This window comes from Mesoplodon densirostris, chromosome 14, assembly GCF_025265405.1.
Source record: "Mesoplodon densirostris isolate mMesDen1 chromosome 14, mMesDen1 primary haplotype, whole genome shotgun sequence".
Lineage (NCBI taxonomy): Eukaryota > Metazoa > Chordata > Mammalia > Artiodactyla > Ziphiidae > Mesoplodon > Mesoplodon densirostris.
The window spans coordinates 89,319,843-89,345,346 of NC_082674.1; the positions used below are offsets into that span (position 1 = coordinate 89,319,843).

Below are 25,504 nucleotides of genomic sequence, written 5' to 3' on the forward strand. Positions count from 1 at the left end.
TCCATTCATGGTTGTTAGCATTTGCCTTACATATTGAGGTGCTCCTATGTTGGGTGCATAAACATTTACAATGTTATATCTTCTTCTTGGATTGATCCCTTGATCATTATGTAGTGTCCCTCCTTATCTCTTTTAACAGTCTTTATTTTAAAGTCTATTTTATCGGATACGAGTATTGCTACTCTAGCTTTCTTTTGATTTCCATTTGCATGGAATATCTTTTTCCATCCCTTGACTTTCAGTCTGTATGTGTCCCTAGGTCTGAAGTGGGTCTCCTATAGACCACATATATATGGGTCTTATTTTTGGACCCATTCAGCCAGTCTGTGTCTTCTGGTTGGGACATTTAATCCATTTAAATTCAAGGTTATTATCAATATGTATGTTCCTACTACCATTTTCTTAATTGTTTTGGGTTTGTTTTTGTGGGTCTTTTCCTTCTCTTGTGTTTCCCACCTAGAGAAGTTCCATTAGCATTTGTTGTAAAGCTGCTTTGGCGGTGCTGAATTCTCTTAGCTTTTGCTTTTCTGAAAAGCTTTTGATTTCTCCGTCAGATCTGAATGAGATCCTTGCTGGATAGAGTAATCTTGGTTGTAGGTTTTTCTCTTTCATCACTTTAAGTATATCCTGCCACTCTCTTCTGGCTTACAGAGTTTCTGCTGAGAAATCAGCTGATAACCTTTGTGGATTCCTTTGTATGTTACTGTTTGTTTTTCCTTTGCTGCTTTTAATATTTTTTCTTTGAATTTAATTTTTGTTAGTTTGATTAATATGTGTCTTGTTGTGTTTTTCCTAGGGTGTATCCCGTATGGGACTCTCTGTGCTTCTTGGACTTGGGTGACTATTTCCTTTCCCATGTTTGGGAAATTTTTGACTATAATCTCTTCAAATATTTTCTCAGACCTTTTTTTTTTCTCTTCTTCTTCTGGGACCCCTGTAATTCGAATGTTGGTGCACTTAGTGTTGTCCCAGAGGTCTCTGAGATTGTCTTTAATTCTTTTCATTCTTTTTTCTTTATTCTGCTCTTAGCCAGTTATTTCAACCATTTTGTTTTCCAGCTCACTTATTCATTCTTCTGCCTCAGTTATTCTGTTATTGATTCCTTCTAGTGTATTTTTCATTTCAGTTATTGTGTTATTCATCTCTGTTTGTTTGTTCTCTAGTTCTTCCAGATCTTTGTTAAACATTTCTTGTATTTTCTCAATCCATGCCTCCATTCTATTACCAAGATTTTGGATCATCTTTACTATCATTACTCTGAATTCTTTTTCAGGTAGATTGCCTATTTTCTCTTCATTTATTTAGTCTTGTAGGTTTTTACCTTGCTCCTTCATCTGTGACATATTTTTTTGCTGTCTCATTTTTTTTTTTTTTTTATGAGTGGGATTGTGTTCCTGTCTTACTGGTTGTTTGGCCTGAGACTTCCAAAACTGGAGTTTGTAGGCTGGTGAGATGAGGACCTCCATGAGATCTCACTCTGATGAATATTCTGTGGGGTCTGAGGTTCTCTGTTAGTCCAGTGGTTTGGACTTGGAGCTCCCACTGCAGGAGCTTCAGCCTGACCCCTGGCTTGTGAACCAAGATCCCATAAGCCACGTGGGGCGGCAAAAAGAAAAAAAAAGAACAATAACAAAGTAAAAAATAAAATTAGACTGGGAAACTAACAGATGTTAGTAATAATATAAAAATAAAAATATAGATGAAAACAACAACTGGACGGTACAACAGTGCTGCAATAGTAAAAAAGAGGAGGAGGGAAAAGAAAAAAAAAAGTGGGGGGAAAGGCCTTGGCTGTGGAGGGCGGGGCCTAAGCAAGGGCGAAGTTTGGGCAGCAGCCAGGGCCTATGCTTAGGACCCTCAGGGCTGGAAAAGGCCCTGGGGGCTGTGGGGGTGGGGCTTAGGCTCAACTGAACGGAAGGGCCCCGGGCATGCCCCCCTGGGACACCTGGTCTCAGAGGGCAGGGGACCTCACCTGGGAGCCCAGCAGGCTTCGTGGGCTCGAGTGGGCAGGGCAAATGTCCTCCTTTCCTCTCCTGCTCCTCCCACCTGCCTCTCCTGTTCTCCCCTGGGCCTCCTTCCTATGCCCCCAGGACCAATGTGGCTGGCGGGAGGGGGGAGCCTTGGAGGGCAGGGGACTGGCCTGGGAGCTCAGCAGGCTGCCCGGGCCCAAGTGGGCGGGGCAAACGCCTTCAGCTCTTCTCCTGCTCCCTCCGGAGGGCCCCTCCCGCCTGCCTCTCCTGATCTCCCTGACCTCAGGGGTGCCGATCCTGTCCGGCCTCCACTTATCCTCCCCCTTCAGTTCCCTCACGTCCTACCAGTTTGCTTGGGGATTCCTCCCGTCTCTCCCCTTGATTTTTTTTTTTTTTTTTTTTTTTTTTGCGGTACGCGGCCCTCTCACTGTTGTGGCCTCTCCCATTGTGGAGCACAGGCTCCAGATGTGCAGGCTCAGTGGCCATGGCTCACGGGCCCAGCCGCTCTGCGGCATGTGGGATCTTCCTGGACCTGGGCTCGAACCCGTGTCCCCCGCATCGGCAGGCGGACTCTCAACCACTGTGCCACCAGGGAAGCCCTCTCCCCTTGATTTTTAAGTATTCTTTATATATTAGAGATATTTGTCTTTTTTCCCCCTGAGATATAAATTGCAAACACTTTCTCCTAGTTTTTCAGTTGTCTTTTGACTTTGTTTATGGTGATCTTTGCCATGCCTAAGATTTTTATTTTTACATAATGAATTTTTTGTAGTTAAATAAATTATTGCACCTGGATTTTGAGTCATAGGTAGAAAACCGTTCTCTATGCTGAGATTATAAAAAAATTCACCAAGGTTTTCTTTAACTACTTTAAAAATATCATTCTCTACATTTATATCCCTGATTCATTTAGAATATTTTCTAGATGGCTAACCACTTGACCCAGACCATTTTTTCTTTAATTAATTAATTTATTTATTTATGGCTGTGTTGGGTCTTCGTTTCTGGGCGAGGGCTTTCTCTAGTTGTGGCAAGCGGGGGCCACTCTTCATCGCGGTGCCTCTCACTATCGTGGCCTCTCCTGTTGCGGAGCACAGGCTCCAGACGCGCAGGCTCAGTAATTGTGGCTCACGGGGCCAGTTGCTCCGCGGCATGTGGGATCCTCCCAGACCAGGGCTCGAACCCGTGCCCCCTGCACTGGCAAGCAGACTCTCAACCACTGCGCCACCAGGGAAGCCCGACCCAGACCATTTTTGAATCATCTTTGCTCTAGTGATTCGTCATCTTCATTCTACACTAAATTTATATATGTACTTGTGTCTGTTTTTGGCCACAATCAATATTTGTACTGTGCTAACTAGTGCTCTAGTGCTAGGTATATGATAGGCATGATTTCAGATAGAGAAGCAGCCAGATTGTCCTAAGGTTGGGTGGGGAGCAATATAAGTCATCTGCCAAGTAAAGCAGGGGTGTGTTTGTTTCTGAGTGTCAGGAGATGAGGGGGAAAGAAGAGGAGAAATTAAGAGTTGGGATTTAATCAGAAGAACTTCTTTTAAGTCATAATCTCCTAAAGACACAGAGAGAAATGATGAAAAACTTGACCTTATTAACCTGAACAGAAGATGGAAGAAGAGGTAAAAAGAAAGAACCAAACTTATCAAGAGTGAATAGGGCCTTCCAATCTGGTTAGGCTCCAGTACCTAACAAACTGATCTTCCTGTAAATAACAGACAAACTCTGGATAGTATTAAAAAACAAAGCAAAACAAAATAATTACCCGAGGGCTCTTGAGACTGAACAAAGATAGGTTTGTGAGAGGAGTTGAAACTTGGAGTAAGTGACCAGCAGGGAATGAGTTCCCCATTTTTTGCACCTTTGCCCTGAGGGTAGCCTCGATCACAGCAGTGTGGGGACAACAAAAGCTTCAACAGAAAGCCCTCTGTCTTTCACTGGCATTACCAGGGGAAGCAGCCTGGGACAACCAGAGCCCCTGGAGAGCGAGGAATAAATCCAAGGAAGGAGAAAGCCAGAGCCAGAGAGCCTTAAATTATGTATTTAAACTCAGTCCAGGCAACTAGCTGAATCTAGGTGGGACAAACTGAAAGCAGTTCATAGTTTAGGCTTAAAGAATGGAACTGAGATTTGAGTGAGGGGCCTACTACAGGCCATGAAATGTTGCAGTTTGAGTCTAACAAAGTTAATTGTCTGCTAAAACAAATACTTTTCAGAGTAATACAATAGATTCCAGAGTCTATACAACATAATATTCAGAAAATACAATCCAAATGTTTTTGGCATACAGAGTCAGAAAATATGGCCCAATTTCAGAGGAAAAATACAGTCCACAGATGCAAACCCCAAGATGACAAAGATGTTATAGTTAACAGACAAGGACTTTAAAGCAGCATAATTAAAATTATGGTCATAAGGAATGGAAAATATGTTCATAATGAATGAAAAGATAGGAAGTATCAACAGAGAAATAGAAAATATTAAAAAGTACCAAATGGAAATTTTAGAACTGAAAAGTACAACACCGGAACAAAAAATTCAGCACTTGAGCTTAACAGCAGACTGGAGATGAGAGATGAGAGTCAGTGAATTTAAAGGTAGGTCAATAGAGATCATCTGATCTGAAGAAGAGAAAAAGTTTGGACAAAACAAACAAGCAGAATACCACAGAGCCTTGGGGAACTGTGGAATAATTTTAAAAGGTTTAACATGTGGTAATTTGAGTCCCAGAGGAGTGAAGAGAGGGAATGAGACAGAAAAAAATCTGAAGAAATAATGGCAGCAAATTTCCCAAATTGGGTTAAGGATATAAATTTACAGATTAAAGAAGCTCAGTGAACCCAAACAAGAAATCTGTGCCTAGTCACAGCATTGTAAACCTGCTTAAAAACAAACATAAAGAGAAAATTCTTGAAAGCAGCCAGAAAAACGATCCTTTACATAAAGGGGAAAGTGATTTAAGGACTGTGACTTTTATTGAGCAACCATGGAAGGCCAGAAGACAGTGGAGCAACATCTTTAATGTGCTGAAAGAAGAGAATCCTGTCAACCCATAAGTCTATATATAAGAAAAACCTCCTTCAAGAATGAAAGTGAAATATACATTTTCAGAAAATAACAGCTAAGAGAATTTGTCGTTACCAGGACCAAACTACAAGAAATACTAAAGTTCTTTGAGCTGAAGGAAATGATACCCAAGGGAAAGCTGGATCTTTAGGAATGAATGAAGAACACTGGAAAGAGTAAATATAAAAACTATTTTTCTCTTAGTTTCTTTAAAATACACATGATTGTTTAAAGCAAAAATTTATAATATTGCCTTGTGAAGTTTATAATGTGGATGTAATACACACAACAACTACAACAGAAAGACAATGTGTGTGTGTGTGTGTGTGTGTGTCTCTGTGTGTGTAGGGGATAAATGGACCTACATAGTTGCAAAGTTTGTATATTTTCCATGACATGGTACTATGTTAATTCTAAGTAGGCTATAAACAAGTTTAAAAATATATTTTAATCCCTACAAGGTTTCTATATTTTATGTGAAGTACTGTAATCTTGAGGTTTCTACATTTTATGTGAAGATTACTATATTGACTCTAAGTAGACTTTGAAAAGTTAAGAATGCATAATGTAATCCCTATAGAAACCACTAAAAGTAATGCAAGAAAATTAGCTAACGACAATAGATAAAATAGAATTCTGAAAATGTTTAATAATCCAAAGAAAGCAGGAAAGCGGGGAAAAGATGAAGAAAAATCAGAGAGGATGAACAAAAAATAAAATGACTGACCTAAATCCAACCACATCAATACTTATGGTAAATGTTAATGGAGTATATACTCCAAAAAAAAGCAGAGAATAGCATAATGGATAAAAAGCAAGACCCAATTTTATGCTGTCTATAAGAGATACACTTTAAGTATAAAGACACAAATGCGTTGAAAATAAGTGGATGGAAGAAGATTAACCATAAACACAGTAAGACCCATGAAAAATAAAAACATATGTCCATACAGAGATTTGTGTACAGATATTTGTAGGAACTTTAGACACTACAGTCAAAAACTAGACACAACGGAAACATCCATTAACAGCAGAATGGTTAAACAATATGTGGCATAGTCATACAATATACTACTACTCAGAAATAAAAAGAAGCTAACAACTATTTGTTGATATAAACAACATGGATGAATCTCAAAATCTAAATGAAAAAAGCCAGACGCAAAAGAAGTATATACCATTTATATGATCCCATTTATATAAAATACAAACTAATCTACAGACAAAAAACAGATCAGTGGTGTATGCCAAGGATGGAGAGAGGGATTGAGTGTAAAGGGGCAAGAGGAATCTTTTGGGATTGATGGAAGTGTTCTGTATCTTGATTGTGGTGACGGGCATATACAACTGTCAAAACTCATTGAATTGTATACTTTGGATGCAACTTACAGTATGCAAATTATTCCTCAAAAGAGGTGAGGAAAAAATTTAAAAGACCTAATATTCAAATAACTTTAGATTTTCTATGGAACTCTAAAAAAATTCTTCAATTCAATTTTTGCCATTTTTCTGAGACCATGGTTTCTGTTAATAAATGTCTCTCTGTGTTAAAAGTATTTAGGTAGTAAATAAAACAGTGGTTCTAATTTAGTCTTAAAGCCACAAGGAAATGACTTTAATGTAGTTTTCAAAGACAAACTCAATGAATAGCTGCATTTTCTGGTCTATTTTTGAAGACACTGAAAGGAGAAAAAATCAATAAGTGGAGCCTGACAACTGTACTGAAGCATGAATCGTAGAAAAAAAAATTTTTTTTTCTGAAACCCTTTAGGAAGCAATGAATCTTTATCTTCTATGTTTGGGTTGTTAACATTTGGTGTTTCCTGAGAACACATATGGATAAAATACCTTTCCAAAAGAGCTTGACATCAATCCCTAGCAAAGACTAGGAGGAAATATTAAACAGATGGTTTGTGAGCACTTAGAAAGGGAACCTGATATCCTTGTGTACCAAGGCTGAGAAATGGAGGCTGGTTGACAGCATCATTAAGATGATTTGTAAATGGTTGAAAGACTTACATACCCAATGAGTACAGACTGCTGTCAACCTGGACAGATGCCCTCTGGATGCCAAAATGCATTGATCACAGTGGCCGTTTTAGTTTTGTCATATGTATTACTTAGTCATTCTTTGGAAAGCCATTATAAATTTTTTATATGCAAATGAACACATGCAACATATATTTAAGCTATGAAGCATAACAGCAAAATGAACACTCATGAAGCCTTTATTCAACTTATAAAGAGATATCTTATTGTCTATATCCTTGGTTATCTGCTTTTTTTCTCAATATTGAAAAGATTTATCTACATTGTTGTAGGTAGCTATGGTTCACTCATTTCCACTTTGTGAATAAACCTTGTAATACTTATTCATGCCTCATTCAATGGACATTTGAGTAGTCTAATTTCTGGCCTTTTAAATAATGTCAACATTCACATTCTTGTACATGTCTCCAAGTGCACATTTGTAAAAGTTTTTCTAGAGACATTCTCCTAGGAATGGAACTGCTAGGTTGTAGGGTATTGTGACTGTTACTTTACAACAAAATGACAAGTTGTGAACCAAATTACATTCTTTCTGTCAGTCTATAAGAGTTTCCATGCTCTGCTATTGCCAACACTATGGTGAGACTTCTTAATTTTTTGCAAACTAGTGGGCATAAAATGGGATATCATTGTTTTGTGTTTCCCTGATTACTAATGAGGGTGAGAATTTTTCTTATGTTTATTTTGAGATTTCCTCTTTTGTGAAATACCTGTTCAGAGTTTTTATTTAAAAATTAGATTGTCTTTTTTAAAAATATTGAGTTTCAGGCATTCCTTATTCTGGATACCAACTCATTATTGGTCATATAAGTTGTAAATATAGTTATGATTTGTCATCACTTTCTTCATGGTGTCTCTGATGGACAGACATTCTTAATTTTGAAGTAACCATACTTATCAATCTTTTACTTTATGGTTAGCAAACTTTATTCCTCCTCCTTCTTACCTTTGGTGATAAAATTTTCTTCTATATTTTCCTGCAAAAGTTTTAAAGTTTTAACTTTCATATCTAAATCTTTAATACATTTAAAATATAGTATTGTAAATGGCATGCAGAAGGGATCAAATTTCATTTTTCCCATACGGAATACTGATAGTTCCAGTATGATTTAATGACTAGATCCATCCTTTCCTATTGCTTTGCCATGTCAACTCAGCCACATATCAAGTTTTCATATAATGTGGCTGTCTGTTTCTGGGCTCTCTCATCTGTTCTAGACTGGACAATTTGCCTTTCCCTGTGCCAATACAACACTGTCTTAATTATAATAGCCCTTTCATCATCTTAATATCAGGCAAGGCAAACCTTTAGCCTTAATATATATCTTAGCATCTAATATATGTATTAGGATCAGCTTGTCAGGTTCATTAAAAAACTGATAGCATTTTGATTGGAATTACATTGATAGATCAATTTGGGGAGAACTGAATCCTTATGATATTGAATGTTTCTATCCATTAACATGCTCCACTTAATTATATCTTCTTTAAGGTGCATCAGTAAAGCTTTAAACTATTCCCAATAACTATTCTATGCATCTTTTGTTAAAATTTATTTCTAAATACTTTACTTTTTTATTATTGTAAAAGGTATTTCTTTAAAAATTGAAGTTTCTAAGAGTTTGTTTCTAATTATAGAAATGCTACTGACTTTTTAAAAAACATATTTATTGGAGTATAATTGCTTTACAATGTTGTGTTAGTTTCTGCTGTATAACAAAGTGAATCAGTTATACGTATACATATATCCCCTCCCTCTTGTGCCTCCCTCCCACACTCCCCATCCCACCCCTCAAGGTGGTCACAAAGCATGGAGCTGATCTCCCTGTGCTATGTGGTTGCTTCCCACTAGCTATCTGTTTTACGTTTGGTAGTGTATATATGTCCATGCCACTCTCTCACTTCGTCCCAGCTTACTCTTCCCCCTCCCCACATCCTCAAGTCCATTCTCTACATCTGTGTCTTTATTCCTGTCCTGCCCTTAGGTTCTTCAGAACCATTTTTTTTGTTTGTTTTCTAGATTCCATATATATGCATTAGCATACAGTGTTTGTTTTTCTCTTTATGACTTACTTCACTCTGTGTGACAGACTCTAGGTCCATCCACCTCACTACAGATAACTCAATTTCGAGGAAATGCTATTGACTTTTGTATGTTTATCTTATATTCAGCCAACTTGTTAAACTCTTACTAATTTGGTTATTAATGTAGTCAATTAAATATGTTTCAAATAAAAACAGTTTTGTTTCTTTCTTTTCAATCTTCATACCGTTTAGTATTTTTCTTATCTTACTAGGCTAGGACAACTATGTTGAATCAAAGTGGAGATGGGGCATCCATGTATTATTCTTGATTTTTGAAGGCAATCTTTCTGGGTATTCTTGGTTATAGGTTATTCCCTTTCACCACTTTAAATATATTGTGCCACTCCCTTCTGACCTGAAGAGTTTCTGCTGAAAAATCAGCTGATAGCCTTATGGGAGTTTCCTTGTATGGTATTTGTTGCCTTTCCCTTGCTGCTTTTTAATATTCTCTCTTTATCTTTAATTTTTGTCATTTTAATTACAATGTGTCTTGGTGTGTTCCTCTTTGGGTTAATCCTGTATGGGACTCTCTGCACTTCCTGGACTTGGGTGACTGTTCCTTTCCCAGGTTAGGGAAGTTTTCAGCTATTATGTTTTCAAATATGTTCTCCACCCCTTTCTCTCTCTTCTCCTTCTGGGACCCCTATAATGGGAATATTAGTGCACTTGATTTTGTCCCAGAGGTCTCTCAAACTGTCCTCATTTCTTTTCATTTTTTTCTTTTTTCTGTTCAGCGGCAGTGATTTCCACTACCCTGTCTTCCAGATCACTGGTTCGTTCCTCTGTAGCATTTAGTTTACTGTTGATTCCTTCTAGTGTATTTTTCATTTCAGTTATTGTATTCTTCATCTCTGTTTGGTTGTTCTTTATATTTTCTAACTCTTTGTTAAAAACTTCTAACTTCTCACTTGTACATCCATTCTTCTCTGATCTTTACAATCATTACTCTGAACTCTCTTGGGTAGATTGCCTATCTTCACTTCACTTAGTTCTTCTGGGGTTTTATCTTGTCCCTTTGTCTGGAACATGTTCCTCTGTTGCCTCATTTTGTCTAAGTTGCTATTTGTATTTCTATGTATATGTTAGGTTACTTTTCTTGACCTTGGAGAAGTGGCCTTCTGTAGGAGATGTCCTATGCATCCCCTCAGCACACATTCCTCTTGTCACCCAAGTTATATGCTCTAGAGGTTCCCCCCACGAGGGCCGTGTGGGTGCTTCTGTTGTGGTGGGTTATGTGGGCAGTCTGGTAGGCTTTGTTGGCCCCTAGCCAGGTTGGTTGCCAGGCCCTGCCTTGTGTGGATGCTACTAGCTGCTGGTTAGTGGGTCCTGGTCACAGGGTGGCTAATTATAGAACCTCACGTGGCCTCGGGGCTAGTGCTGGCTCACTGGTGGACAGAGTCAGGGTCCAGAAGACTCTAGGTCTGTTGCCTGCCCACTGGTGGGTGAAGCCAGGTCCTGGGGCTAGTGCAAGTCTATTGGCAGGCAGATCCGGGTCCTGGAGTCTAGCTGTAAGGCCCAGGGATCCCAGAGCTGGTATCAGATTGCTGGGGGGCGGGGGGCAGAGGGCGATTCCTGTCACAGTTGGGTATGGGGTCTGGGGTGTCACAAAGCTTGTGTTGGCCTGCTAGTAGGCAGGGCTGGGGCCCAGCTGATCCTAGGGTAGGGTCTGGCCTGTTGTCAGTGGGCTGGGTCTGCAGGCTGCAGGATTGTGGTTTTCTTGCATTTAGTGTCTGGCCCCTGGTGGGTGAGGCTGGTCTAGAGGTTACTGCAAGCTTCCCAGAGGGCAGGGCAGGAGCTGGGTCTTGGCCTTCTGGTGGGCAGGGTTGTGTCTAAAGGCATATCTGGAGGTGGCTGTGGGCTCAGGTAGTCTTTAGGCAGCCTGTCTGCTGATGGGTGGGGCTATGTCTCTGCTCAGTTAGTTGTTTGGTCTGAGGTGTCCCAGCATTGGTGCCTACAGGTTGTTGGGTGGGGCCAGGTCTTGGTGCTAATGAGCTAGAGGGAAGATACCATGATGGTGCCTGCCTGCACCAGTGTCCATATGATAGAAAGCTCCCAAATATGGCTGCTGCCAGTGCCTATGTCCCCAGGGTGAGCTGCAGCTGCCCCCCATCTCTCTGGGAGACTCTCCAAGACAAGCAGCTAGGTCTGGCCCAGGCTTCTATCAAATTACTGCCTTTGCCCTGGGTCCCAGTGTGTGTGAGATTTTGTGTGTGTCCTTTAAGAATGAAGTCTCTATTTCCCCCAGACCTTTGGGATTCCTGAAATTAAGCCTGCAAAGCCAAATGCTCTGGGGCTCATCTTTCTGGTGCAGGACCCTGGGCTGGGGAGCCCGATATGGGACTCAGAACTCTCACTCCTGTGGGAGAACCTCTACAATATAATTATTCTCTGTTTTGAGGGTTGCCCACCCAGGGCGTGTGGGACTTGATTATATTGTGAGTCTGCCCCTCCTACCAATCTTGTTGTGGTCCCTTCTTTATGTCTTTAGTTGTAGAAAATCTTTTCTGGTAGGTTCTGGTCTTTTTCATTGATGGCTATTCTACAGATAGTTGTGATTCTGGTGTGCTTGCAAGAGGAGGTGAGCTCAGGGTCTTTCTACTCTGCCATCTTGGCCACTCTCCTTTTTTTTTTTTTTCCTTTGTGCTTAGTCTAGTTTCACTTGCTCATATGGTGCTGCATGTAAAGGCCTGAAGGTAATCTTTCACCAGTAAGAACCGTATTGTAGATTTTTGATAGAAACATTTTGTCAAGTTACAGAAGTTATTTTCTATCCCTAGTTTACCAAGATTTTTTTCTTAAATAATGAATGGATGTTAATTTTATCATATGTTTTTCTGTATCTATTAAGATATAATTTTTACCTTTATCTGTTGATGTGGTAAATTATATTTATACATTTCTTTCTTTTTTATTGAAGTATAGTTGATTTACAATGTTATATTAGTTTCAGGTGTACAACATAGTAATTACAAAAAAATTACATACATAAATTATAACTCTGAAACCTAAAAATGATTGTGGACAATTGAGAGGTAATGTGCAAAAACAAAATCAGTGTAACAGGGTAGTGGAATTGTGAATGATTTTGAATTAAAAATTATTCTATAGTCACATCTTCTTTTCAAAAAAAAAAATTAGAGCCTGAAATTTTCTCAATAAAAAGGCATATATAAATTTTCTCAGTAAAAAGTTTGTGTGAGGGCTTCTCTGGTGGCGCAGTGGTTGAGAGTCCACCTGCCGATGCAGGGGACACGGGTTCGTGCCCCGGTCCGGGAAGAACCCACAGGCCACGGAGCGGCTTGGCCCGTGAGCCATGGCTGTTAAGCCTGTGCTCCGCAACGGGAGAGGCCACAGTAGTGAGAGGCCCGCGTAATGCAAAAAAAAAAAAAAAATTTGTGCAAGGACACCACCTCTCACAAACTCTTACTACTACTATTAATATCAACAGAAAACATTTATGCATTGCTCACATGTGCCAGGTACTGTTTTAAGTACTTTACATGCAAGTTATATTTAATCCTTGCAAAAACCCTATAGGATAGCTACTATTATTAGCCTTATTTTACAAATGAGAAAATTGTGGGATGAAGAGTTTAAGTAACTTGTTCAAGGTCACAGAGTTCAAATAAAAATTCAGTTGGATGGTTAAATAAATGGTGATGAATTTATACACTAGAATACCTCACAGCTACTAAAAGGAATGGGTTAGATCTTTATATGCCAATATGAAAAAATTATTGGATAAATAGCTAAATAAAAAAATGCAGATCAGTGGGTATTATATATTTCCATTTTTGTAAAAGTGGATGATATCAAAACCCCTAATAACATTACATGTATGTTCATGTCCCTATATGTGTAAGGAAAGCAATCCAGTAGAATGTGTCCTACACTGCTGATAGCAATTATCTCTGGAGGGTAGAATTTTGGGTCATTTTGAACTGTTTATATTATACTTCTGTATAGGGAATGTTTACTTGTAATAAAAAATTAAAAGATAACTGGACAAAAGCTACCACAGAGACAGCTAGGCAGGATATTTCAGCTAAATTTCTTTTCAAGTGTATACAGATGACTTATTTCCACACTTGCAAGGGTAAGAAATGGTTCTTTAAAGCAAGCATTTACTTGCGTAAATTTTAAAACAATTCCTATGGGGTTACAGGATGGAGAATACAATCTAAGACCATTCTTATAAGCCTTAACATAACTAAATAAGCTTTTCTAAATTAAAGAAAAACATTTTATTAAAGATTCAACATTGCTTACAACTCCGAGTGTATGTATATATGTATACATAGATGTATACATATAGCTGATTCACTTTGTTATACAGCAGAAACTAACACACCGTTGTAAAGCAATTATACTCCAATAAAGACGTTAAAAATAAATAAAGCAATGGTAAACAATTCTATGTGGTATATAATTAAATGCTAAATTGTGTTGTGTAGACCACAGGCTATGTGGTTGTTCTAAGGAGTGAAAATGAATTCAGTAGTCATGAGCCTGAATTAGGCCTTAAAGGATGGGGGGGATTCGGTTGGAAGAGGATAAGGGGAGGAATTCAGAGGAAAAGATGACTACAAGTGGAGGGATGGAGATAGGAGGACAGTCAGTGAGGAGGCTGGCTTGAGAAAAGCAGAGGGTGTGTATGGCTGAGAGCTCATACACCACACAGCAAGGCTAGTCATCCTCCCGCCCCAACCAGAGCAATGTCAGTGGTCCATGATGCTGGAAGGATCCACATGTGTCAGAATTTGATGGGAAACACATCTTTAGTTACCAACCCCCTAACCTAATTAGGGCGTGAAGGGAAGAGTGAGGTTATTTATGTGGAACCAGGAAGAGATCAATGGTATGGTATCAGAACAGTGGACACCTCCAGGTGTGTATAACCTTGGAGAAGACCAATATAACCGGAAAGAACTGACAGAGGGTGAACTGTAACTTGAGTGTTGGATAAATTAAAACCAGTTAAAAACCTTTTAAATGCTGTAATCTGAAAGTATCTACTTGATCTCCTGACAAAAATCTTCTCATAAATTTCCATTGCTTTAGCATGAAATCCAAATGTCTTAGAATGGGTTTAGGGCATATATGGCCTTTCTTGATCTAACCCTTGCCTGCCTTTAGAGCCTTACTCCTGTCTGCCTGAGAGGCTCCTGACATAAGGAACCATGGGCTCATCTCTGAAAGTTGCTTTATCTTGCTTTCTCATGTTCCTGGGTCTCCTTTTTGAGTCCCCCTTTCCTCTTCCTCTGCTTGGTTAATTCCTATTTGTCCTTTAAGACTCAGTTTGAATATTTTCTCTTCTAGGAAGTGTACAATTACTGGCGACTTATGTGGGATTTATTAGCAGGGATCTGAGTGCCAGTAGTCACTGGGTTGGGGCAGGCGGGCTGGGGACATCAGGGCTGGGAAGCTAGTGACTCAAAACCCATCCTGGGGAGGTGGGAGGTAGGCAGGGCACATATGAACCGAGACTATAATCCCCTGGCACATGTTCCATTGTTCCATCAAACTTCACTTACAAAACACTGATTAAGAATTTCAAGACTGCAACCCAAAAGCATTAAATCCTAAGCATAGGGGCTTTATGAACGCAGGGCCTTGTGTGACCACACTGGTCATAGGCCAATGAAGCCAGGCGTGCATATAAGTCTCTTCATACAGCATTGGTTATAATAGCAAAATGTAATAAACCAAATTATTTATTAATAAGCAATTAAACAAACTATGGTCCAACCACAAAGTAAAAAAAATCATGTATCCAGTAAAAAATGAGGCATGTCTATAGATACTAACATAGATAGCTGTACAACATGCGAAGAGGATTACAGAATATTATGTATGTCATGATCCTATTGAAATATAAAATATTTCTTCGTATTATCTATCTATCTATCTATCTATCTAATGGAGCATTAAGAGGGATACCCCAATCTCTTGGGGAGGAAGGAATTTTTACTTTTTATACCTATATTTCAGGTTTTACATTAACATATATTGTTTCTAAAATTAAAAATATGATTAAAAAATTAAACTCTAACACCTAGAAACACCTGTCTGAACCACAGTGAAATCTGTTGGCTTCATTTCATTTAAGAACATAAAAAGACCATGGAAGAGGCTTCCCTGGTGGTCCAGTGGTTAGGACTTCCCTTTGCAAAGCAGGTGGTTCGATCCCTGGTCAGGGAGCTAAGATTCCACATGCCTCGCAGCCATAAAACCGAAACATAAAACAGAAGCAATATTGTAACAAATTCAATAAAGACCTTAAAAATGGTCCACATCAAAAAAATCTTTTTTTAAAAAAAAGACCATGGAAAATAATCTTCCTGATCTGTAAAATACTACTTATTAAAATCTTACCATTCTTTTAACCTTTTCTTTTAATTCTTACCGTCGTTGCTGGCCTCTTCAACAGGGGATGCTGAGTCCGTACATTCTAGGACTCCCTTTGTGATCTCAACCACCTGAAGCCTCCTGACCCTGACTATGTCTGTATCTTTCAATCCTTCCTCCAATTGTTTGACCACCTCTTTTCCAGGCTGTGAAGTCAGAACAGTAATCTGGAAATAAATAGAAGAATCAACGTGTCTACCTTCCCTGAGGTACAGAGGTTAGAATGTAACAGGTTAGATCTGAAGGATTAAACACCACAGAAATCTGTGGTCGTGGCTATTGTCTTTAGGGCAAAGAAAAAGATTTATATGTAATTTGTAAATCAAATTTCATTTGACAGATTCTGGTGGGAGAGGTCTGGTGGGACAGATCATCACAGGACCCTTCCAAATAGGCTGAACCTACCCCAGAAAGTGACCAATGAGAAGCCATCCCTATGTTTTAGTTTTAGTTTTTGTTTTTCTTTTGGTCATACTGCGTGCAGCATGTGGGATCTTAATTCCCCAACTAGGGTTCCCCAATAAGGGATTGAACCCGCACACCCTGCATTGGGAGCACGGAGTCTCAACCACTGGACTGCCAGGGAAGTCTCCCACTGTGTTTCAGTTTTTAAGATTGCTTGAATCATTGGCAGTATCCCTCGTGCTCAAAGTGCTTTGATTTCTTGAGGATACAAAGGAAATAGAATCCTTAAATTCCACTCATTAAATGTGTACTAAAGATCGGAGAGCTTATATGCTCTTTTCTCACAGTGGTACTTCCATGTAGATTTCTCTCCTTGCTCAATCTGAATCTGGGTTGAACTTGAAACTCTGGAAGGCAAGTATTAAATACATGCAATTCTCTTTTGTACTTAGACATTTTTAATTGATGAATAAGCATGCAGATGAAAGCATAATTATTTTTAAACTCATTTGTCTGATGCCTGATGTTACTAGAGACTGAATGTGTTTTAACTCACAGTCACTCATGTACCCAATGGAGTACCTAGTCATGACTTTCAATGTGAATGAAACAGAGAACAACAGAAGGATGACAAACAATGAAGGATCTAGATGGACTGAAATGGGAAGATGACTTAGTGTCCTAAGCCAGCTTTTACCTCCAGGGAAGTGTAGGCCAGAGCTGCACTTGTGGTCATGTGTCCACTGTACTGTTTGAACTGCTGGAGCCCATCCTTTATTGCCAGCTGCAGGGAAGTGGCTTGTGGTCTGAAACAACCTTCTCTTTGCAATATGCGGAGTTCTGAGATGCAGGCCTGCAGCCTACCAAAGTTCCCTTTCACTTGCTGCAGAGAAAAATGAATCAAAGATGAAAATCTTCAGTGGCTTAGGTTTCAGATTAACTGGCAGTCTAATCTCATTATCAATTACTCCTCAGGAGTACTTTTCCCTTCCTGAAAATCTGTTTATTTGACCAAGATCTATGGAATGCCTATTATGTTCTAGGCACTGCACTAACATCTTCCCTAGACCAGAGGAAGGAAAATTTGCAGCCAAAGGACTTTGATTATGTGGAATTACTAGAAACAGGAAAGAACGTGTTTTAACTCATTCACTCACCCAAAGGAAGGTTCAGTTGTGACTGCTTAGTTTTACTTTGGGGTGGTCTGCAAATTGGAGGCCTAGCAGCATCACTGTTAGACATTATCTTCATTTCTCAGTCAGTCTAGGCACAGCGAGCTTCTCTATTCAAGAGTGATGTTTTATCAGAAATGAGGATTTTGATCATTTTAGAACTGATAAGGTCCTACCTAATCTGCCCCTCAGGATCACTTTAAGCAGAGATGCTTGGCTTAGTCTGCAGTCAGGTCAAGGAGTCAACACGTAAATCTCCTGGCTCTCCTCACTTTCCTTCACAAAAACTTGTTCTCAGGAAGTAATCTAATCTAATCTTACTCTAGATGGATGTTACGTCTCCTAAGAATATATGCATTTTGAATAAATGTGGAATTAAAATTTGTGACACTATTTGAAGGAATTCCAAGCATCCATACCAGGTGGGGGTGGGGTGAGGAGGAATTATATTTGGGGTAAGGAAACTCTCCTGATCTAAGAGCAGAATTGAGCAATATTTGCAAAATGCACATAAAATTCATGAGCATGTTACTTTGCTTACATGCTCCTCTCCCTGAATCTCTGGGAAAAACACAAGAAATAGTATATAACTCTTACACAAAGAGAACTTGTAATCTAGATAGGAAGATAAGAAACCTACTCAAGTACAGACTAGTAGCCTTTGAGCATTTCTTTTCATGTACTCCCTAAAAGAATATGAAAAATGATATACTCCTTTATACATTTTTAAGTTGACATCTAGATTTTAAGTAAGTACGTAGTTGTTAAGGATATAACTTCCAGCATATTTAAATATCAATATTTCAAAATAAAACTATACCACTACTCTTTAAAACATAATCCAATAGAATCTAAATATAATAGGGGTTTGATACTTGCATTATTCAATTTAAAAAGTACATGAGCGAGCTCTTCTTTCTTTTTAACAGATGGAAATTAATACTATTCATTTTTCTCCTTGAATTCATATTTCCATTTCACTTTCTCATAGAGTTTTATCATAATGTAATAGAATTTTTTGATTGGCAGCTTTTTATTGATCACCTTATCATACTTCTCTGTGTCAAAAATATTTACATGTTGTGAGATTTTAAAATTTCCTATGACTATAGGCTCTAATTAATAATCTAGATTGAGCTATTATTAAAATTATTGTTCATATACAATTGATCAAACAACATATATATTACCTATTTTGATAATTATTGGCATTAAGCATAAACTTTAATTACAAATGCATCTCTTAATGGCATGAGCATGTTGTGTTCTTTTTTCAATTAGTTAAGGTATGTGTGAATAAATAAATTACTGATTGAATGGCACCAACATTCAGTATTAATCCTATTCCTATTTTCTAGGACATTTCTAGTGTTGAGAACCATCGTCCTGATAAACATAGATGTCAATCAAATTGTCAAATTCATTCTGAGCTATATGCCAAAAATTATATAGGGATATAAATACTAATAAAAATTATTTTAATGATCTATCAGCTGCTACTCAGTTTAGTCTTTTTTTTTAAGATTTTTTTTGATGTGGACCATTTTTTAAAGTCTTCATTGAATGTTACAATATTGGTTCTGTTTTTTTTGTTTTGCTTTTTGGCCAGGAGGCATGTGGGATCTTAGTTCCCCGACCAGGGATTGAACCTGCACCCCCTGCATTGGAAGGTGAAGTCTTAACCACTGGACTGCCAGGGAAGTCCCTCAATTTAGTCTTCCTTAAATTTTGTTAAAATTGGAAATCACCTGGTTGCAAAAGATTTTTAACCCAATCATAAGTCATTTACTTTTTTACATTGATGCCAATATTTTGAATTATTCCTTGTTTGGTGCCCCTGCAAGTTTTAAAACCACATGGCAATTCATCACAGTAAAATTCACAGTGGGTGAAAGATTTGTACCTCTCACCTCTTCCTTTTTATTTTGGATTTTCTTTGTGAAGTGGAAGAAGGGTAATTGTGAAAGGGATGGTGGGAATGACGAAGTAGCCTGACACCCTCATCATAGGCATAATTAGTCAGAGAAATTTTAGAAAAGAATACTAGTGGAAATTGAGGATCTATATATCAATTCTTTAAAATTATGTATTCCTGTGTACTCTGGGAAGTCTTATAGCCCTAGTGGTATGTGTATCCCAGTTGAAAGAGACTGTTATAGACTATTGATACTTTAGAGATTTAGAAAAAGAAAGGTAAGTGTTGTTGGAAAGGGGGTGAGATTGGGCTGAGAATTGAAAGGGTGAGATTTGTAAAAAGAATACAATATTTTAAGTGTTTATGTGTGTGTGTTGGGGGATTGGTAGAGAGGCTGAAAGTTCAATACAAGCATCTATGGAGGTTGAAAGTGAATATAATGTGTCAGAGAGGAAGAGGAAATGTGCCTGACAAGAGTAGAGGATGTTTGTTGAAGAGTAGTGGGCACTTTAGTTAAAGAAGTCCTAGTCTTGGTTCAGGTTTTAGATCCAAATAGACTTGAGTTCCAAACCTATCTCTTCCTCTTATTGACTATGAGTCCTTAAGCTAAAATGTATTCAATTAGAAATTGGGGACAATGGAAATACTTATCTTACAGACTAACTATTAAATGACTTAGTTCACGTCACACAGTATGTACTCAGTGTTAGCTGTGGTTATTATTTTTTATCACTATCAAACCCTAAAAGCACTTAAAACATTGCTGATTAAACAGAAGGGGTTTGTATTGGCTTAATGGCCCTATTCTACAACTGACAAAAATATGTGGAAAAAAAATAGTATCTATGTAAATGACATAGGTCCATTCAGTCATCCATTTAAAAAAACATTTATTATTATGTGCTTATGATGTACTAGGTACCTAAAAAAAGACATAATTCCCACTTTCTACTAACTTTACAAACAAGTGAGATAAATAGCCTCAGAATAGAAAGGGATAAGAGTCACACTAGAATGACATTTTCCAAAGTATGTTGACAAGTTATTGTCTGTCTATCTCACTAGAATATAAGCTCAATATAATAATATACTAAAGGAGGAATCTGATCTATCTCTTCATTGCCAGGTCTGGAGGGCCTAGAACAGTACCTGGAACACAGTTTTATTAAACAAATTATTTTTGAATAAATGGTAAATGGATGCACATATAATAAATTTCAGGGGGAAGAAAAATATAAGTTAGAAAATATAGGCATTCTCTGTACTGCCTTTGCAACTTTTTGATGAATCTAAAATTATTCAGTAATGAGACAATTTATTGAAAAAATAAACTAGGAAACTAGTAGGAAAAAAAGGACACTATCTTCTGGTAGGGAAGGCCTTTGGAAACATGACAACAAAGGTAGGAAACCATAAAGGGAAAAATGAAGAGATCTGACCACATAAAAATTAAAATTTTCTGTTAAGTAAAGGAGAATGTGAATAAAGTTAAAGACAAAAAACAAACTGGGTTAATATTTGCAATGTATATGATTAGCATGGCATTAATATTCCTAATATGTAAAAAGCACCTACAAATAAATAAACTAGATATCTGAAACACACTCTTCCACCACCTAACAGTATACATACTAGATAAAACACAAATATCTTTTATATGCATAGTTGAATTCATAAGAAATTAAGGGAAATCCCCTGGTACCAAAGTGGGGACAACAGGAAACTACAGTGTGAGATAGGTATAAAAGCCTTGGCTTTACTTCTTGATCTTGGGAACCTAGGGCTTTGTGTTGTAAAGGAGAAGGAGACAAGGGCTTAGGCCCTCATAAGGAGAAGAGTTGGAACTGCCATCCTGGCTCAAAGTTAAGATCATTCAAAAGGTTATTTTCTCAGTGAAAAGGTGGGCTAGAAAGAATCTACTCGCTGGTCAAGGGAGGTGACAATGAAACTTGTTGACTTATGTGAGCTCTGAGTAGAAATGAGAAAGAAATCACTGCTGGGACCTAGAAACCACATATCTCCCCTCATGTGGGTTTGGGATTTGTCTTTATCTGCAGGGTCTAGGAAACCCTAAGTTTAAAACATAACTTAAAGTGGTCCTGGGTTGATAGCACCTCAGGGCACCTGACTCAAGCAAACATAAATCCTTTCTAGAGGTATACACCCTAAACTCAGGCCTCACAGAATTCTCACACATTAAGATTAGCTTAAGGTAAGCTCATAATCCAAAATTACAAAATCAGTGAGGAAACAAACATCATGAGAGAGAGTCTGCAGAAACAGCAGGAGAATTAGAATACCAACAATTTCAGATATTAGAATTATCAAATATATTTAAGTACCTTTAAGATGTTTAAAGAAATAAAAGAGGGATTCAACACCATGAACAAAGAATTAAAAAACTATCAAAAAAGGACCAGAAAGATTTGAACATTACCGGGGTAACTGTACACTGAAGTAAAGGGGATAATCAGACATTTCAGGGTCTACTGGACACTGGCTATGAACTGACACTAATTCTAGGAGATCCCAAACATCATTGTTGCCCACTAGTCAGAGTAGGGTCTTGTGGAGGTCAGGTGGTCAACGAAATTTTATATCAGGTCCAGTGGGTCCCCAAATGCAACCTGTGGCTACTTCCTCAGTTTTAGAAAGCATAATTGGAATAGACATACCTAACATCTGGCAGAATCCCCTCATTAGTTCCCTGACCTGTGGAGTGAGGGCAATTATGGTGGGAAAGGCCAAGTGGAAGCCTCTAGAACTGCCTCTACTTAGGAAAATAATAAAAGTAATACTGAATTTCTGGAGGAATTGCAGAAATTAGTGCCACCATCAAGGACTTGAAAGATGCCGGCATGGTGATTTCTAGCATATCTCCATTCAACTTGCCAATATGGCCTGTACAGAAGACAGACGAGTCTTGGAGAATGATAGTGGATTATCATAAACTTAACCAGGTGGTGACTCCAACAGCAGTTGCTGTACTAGATGTGGTTTCATTGCTTGAGCAAATTAACACATCTCCTGGTACCTGGTATGCAGCTATTGATCTGGCAAATGCCTTCTCTCCACTCCTGTCTATAAGGTCCCACAGAAGCACTTTGCTTTCAGCTGACAAGGCCAGCAATACACCTTCACTGTCCTACCTAAGGGGTATATCAATTCTCCAGCCCTATGTCATAATTTAGTTCACAGGGATTTTTGACTGCCATTCCCTTCCACAAGCTATCACACTGGCCCATTACATTAATGACATTATGCTGAGTGGACCTAGTGAGCAAGAAGTAGCACTTACTCTAACTTATTGGTAAGACATTTGTATGCCAGAGGGTAGGAAATAAATTCGACTAAAATTCAGGGGCCTTCTACCTCAGTGAAATTCCTAGGGGTCCATTGGTATGGGGCATGTTGCGATGCCCCATCTAAGGTGACGAATAAGTTTGTTGCTTTTGGAGTAGAAGAGAACATCTAAATGTCAAACTGCTTTTTAAACAGATGTTCAACATCTTTCTACTTTTATCCCTACCTTCATTCTTACCTCCAGAAGTACTTGATTTTACCAATTCCTAAGGCTTTGGAGAACTTGGTGGTTTAAAATGCTTTCTTCCTTGGGTCTCCCACTACTGGCTTAAGATTTAGCTCTCTTGGGACTGCTAAGTCAATTATCACTTTTCACATGTATAATAGTTTCCAAAATTTTGTTGCTATTTCTCTTCTCGCATTCAACAAGCATTCAAGATTCAAAGGTTACAAAAAATATGTAGAAAAAGTCATCTTCCTACTCTTGTTCTTTAGCTAACCAGTACTTTACTGGAGGCAGTCAATATTACTAGCTTATTGGGTATCTTTCCAGAGATATTTCTTTACATGGAAGAAAATATAAATGATAAACTTGATCTTTCTTCTTACCAAAATAGAAGAGAGTATAGAAGAGATTATGATACTCTTTCGTATCTTGATTTTGTTGCAGAGTAAATTTGGGTAATCGTTACATTCAATATATAAAAAGTGTTTTAATTTTTATGGCTACATAGTATTCCATTAATGGATGGACCATAACTTTAACCAATTCCCTATTAATTAACATTAGGTTGTTTCCAATCTATTGCTACTGCAAACAATGCTGAAATGAATAATCTTATACTCAAATCATTTTTGCACATATGAAAACATATCTGTAGGATAAGTTTCTAAAAACAGACTTGTGAGACTTCCCTGGTGGTCCAGTGGTTAAGACTTTGTGCTCCCAATGCAGGGGGCCTGGGTTCGATCCCTGGTTGGGGAACTAAGATCCCACACACTGCAACTAAGCCCATGCACTCTAGAGTCCACGTGCCACAGCTTGAGAAGCCCACGTGCAGCAACGAAGACCCAGTGCAGCCAAAACAAAACAAAACCTATTAAAAACAGACTTGCTAGGTTAAAGGGTATGTAAATTGTGATACCAAATTGCCCACTACAGAAATTGTGTTAAAATATATGCCCATAAATGGCATATAAGGGTGTCTGCTTCTTTATATTCTCATAAACAGTATGTCATTAAACTTAAAAAAAAATCTTTGCCAGCCAAATAAGTGAAAAATAATAGCATCTCAATGTAGTTTTAACTTGCATTTCTTTTATAAGTGAGACTGAACATATTCAGTGTTTCAGCATCATGTGTATTTCCTTTAATGAAAACTGTGTATATAATTTCTCACTTTCTATTGATTGTTGGTTATTATCTTTATTGATTTTTTTTTTTTCAGTACGCGGGCCTCTCATTGCTGTGGCCTCTCCCGTTGCGGAGCACAGGCTGCGGACGCGCAGGCCCAGCAGCCATGGCTCACGGGCCCAGCCGCTCCGCGGCATGTGGGATCCTCCCGGACCAGGGCATGAACCCGTGTCCCCTGCATCGGCAGGTGGACTCTCAACCACTGCGCCACCAGGGAAGCCCATCTTTATTGATTTTAAGGAAATCTTTACGTGGTTAGGGAAATTAACCCTATGTGATATAGAAGCAAATATTTTTCCTCATATTGTCAGTTGTCTTTAGATTTTACACACAGTATTTTTTTTTGGCCAAGTGTATATTTTCTATTTTCTATATTTATCAGCTGAATTTATTAATCTTTTATTTTCGGAATTTTGGGTTTTATGTTATGATTAGAAAGGCCTTTCTTACTGTTATATTTCCCCCATGGTCTGTATGTTAATTGTTGACTTATTGCCTCTCAGCTAAAAATTCACCCTTCAGTATATCTCTGCAATAATAGACAGAATTCTACTTTAAGCCTTTCTCCTTTACAGTAATCGTGATGTTAAGTTTTCTGAGTAGAGTGTACTGGAGGGACATTGCAGGAGGAAGGTGCACTCCTGCTGAAACCAGTGGGGTATGAAGTTACCTGGTAGTACTCCACCCACATGCCCAGAACTTGTAGGCCCTTGGTGTTATGGACTGTATGTTTGTGTCCCCTGAAAATTCATAAATTGAAGCCCTAACTCCCAGTGTGATGGTATTTAGAGGCAAGGCCTCTGGGACGTAATTAGCTTTAGATGAGGTCATGAGAGTGGGGCCTCCATGATGGGACTGATGCTCTTAGAAGAGGAATAGACACCAGAGCTCTCTCTTCATGTACATGCACTGAGGAAAGGCCATGTGAGCACATAGCGAGAAAGCCGCTGTCTGCAAGATGGAAGAGGACTCTCACCAGAGCCTGACCAGGCTGGCACCCTGATCTTGGACTTTCAGCCTTCTAAACCTTGAAAAAATAAATGTCTATTGTTTAAACCAGCCAGTCACAGCCCGAGCTGACTAAGACATTGGGAACTTCTCAGCCCTAACCTGATCACCTGTCAGCTGTCCACTCAGCACGGACACTGAATGCTTCAGGCCTCCTGCCTGCACTGATGCCTGATTCCCTTTGCTCACCTGTCCCTCCCCTCAGAAGTTTTGTCTCCTGTGGTCCTCCAAATGCTGCTGTTCTTCCCACACAGACACTGCTTACTCCAGGCCTCCTGCCCACATTGGCTTCTCCACTCTCTGCATGCCTACGCATCAGCCACTGTGCCTACACCTGGAGGGTGGCTTCCTGCTTTCCCAGTAGCCATGGATCAGCTCTGGCTTGAGCAAACCAGTGAACTTCTTTGCATCCAGTGAGCTGCAACCATATATTCTCCAACTGGGTCTAAACCCCAGCCTTGGGAAAGGGGTCCCCTTTCCAAGTTTGTCCTTCTTTGAGATCTCTCCCTCAGCCCTAGGGTACCACAAAAAGCTCTCTTATATCTTACAATTGCTATATTATCATAGTTTAATATGTTAAACTATGTTAAAATGCTCTATATACTTTTTCCTTGTTTAAATCACCGTGGTTTCCGTTTCCTGATTGGACCCAGACCGATACAGTCTGATCTAGTACTTAGGTATTTTCAATTTTTAC

The 25,504-nt window shown here is 38.7% G+C and overlaps 1 protein-coding gene across 7 annotated transcripts in view; it reads right to left on the reverse strand.

Annotated features, from left to right (window-relative positions):
* M1AP (meiosis 1 associated protein) overlaps window positions 1-25,504 on the reverse strand; it is a 95,265-nt gene that overhangs the window by 39,121 nt on the left and 30,640 nt on the right. For all 7 annotated transcript variants that reach the window (XM_060117834.1, XM_060117836.1, XM_060117835.1 and 4 more), the window contains exons 3-4: window positions 16,693-16,878; window positions 15,589-15,757 (exon numbers count right to left, since the gene is read on the reverse strand). In XM_060117834.1, coding sequence (XP_059973817.1) covers window positions 15,589-15,757; window positions 16,693-16,878 — 355 coding nt within the window. The remainder of the gene's footprint in view (window positions 1-15,588; window positions 15,758-16,692; window positions 16,879-25,504) is intronic.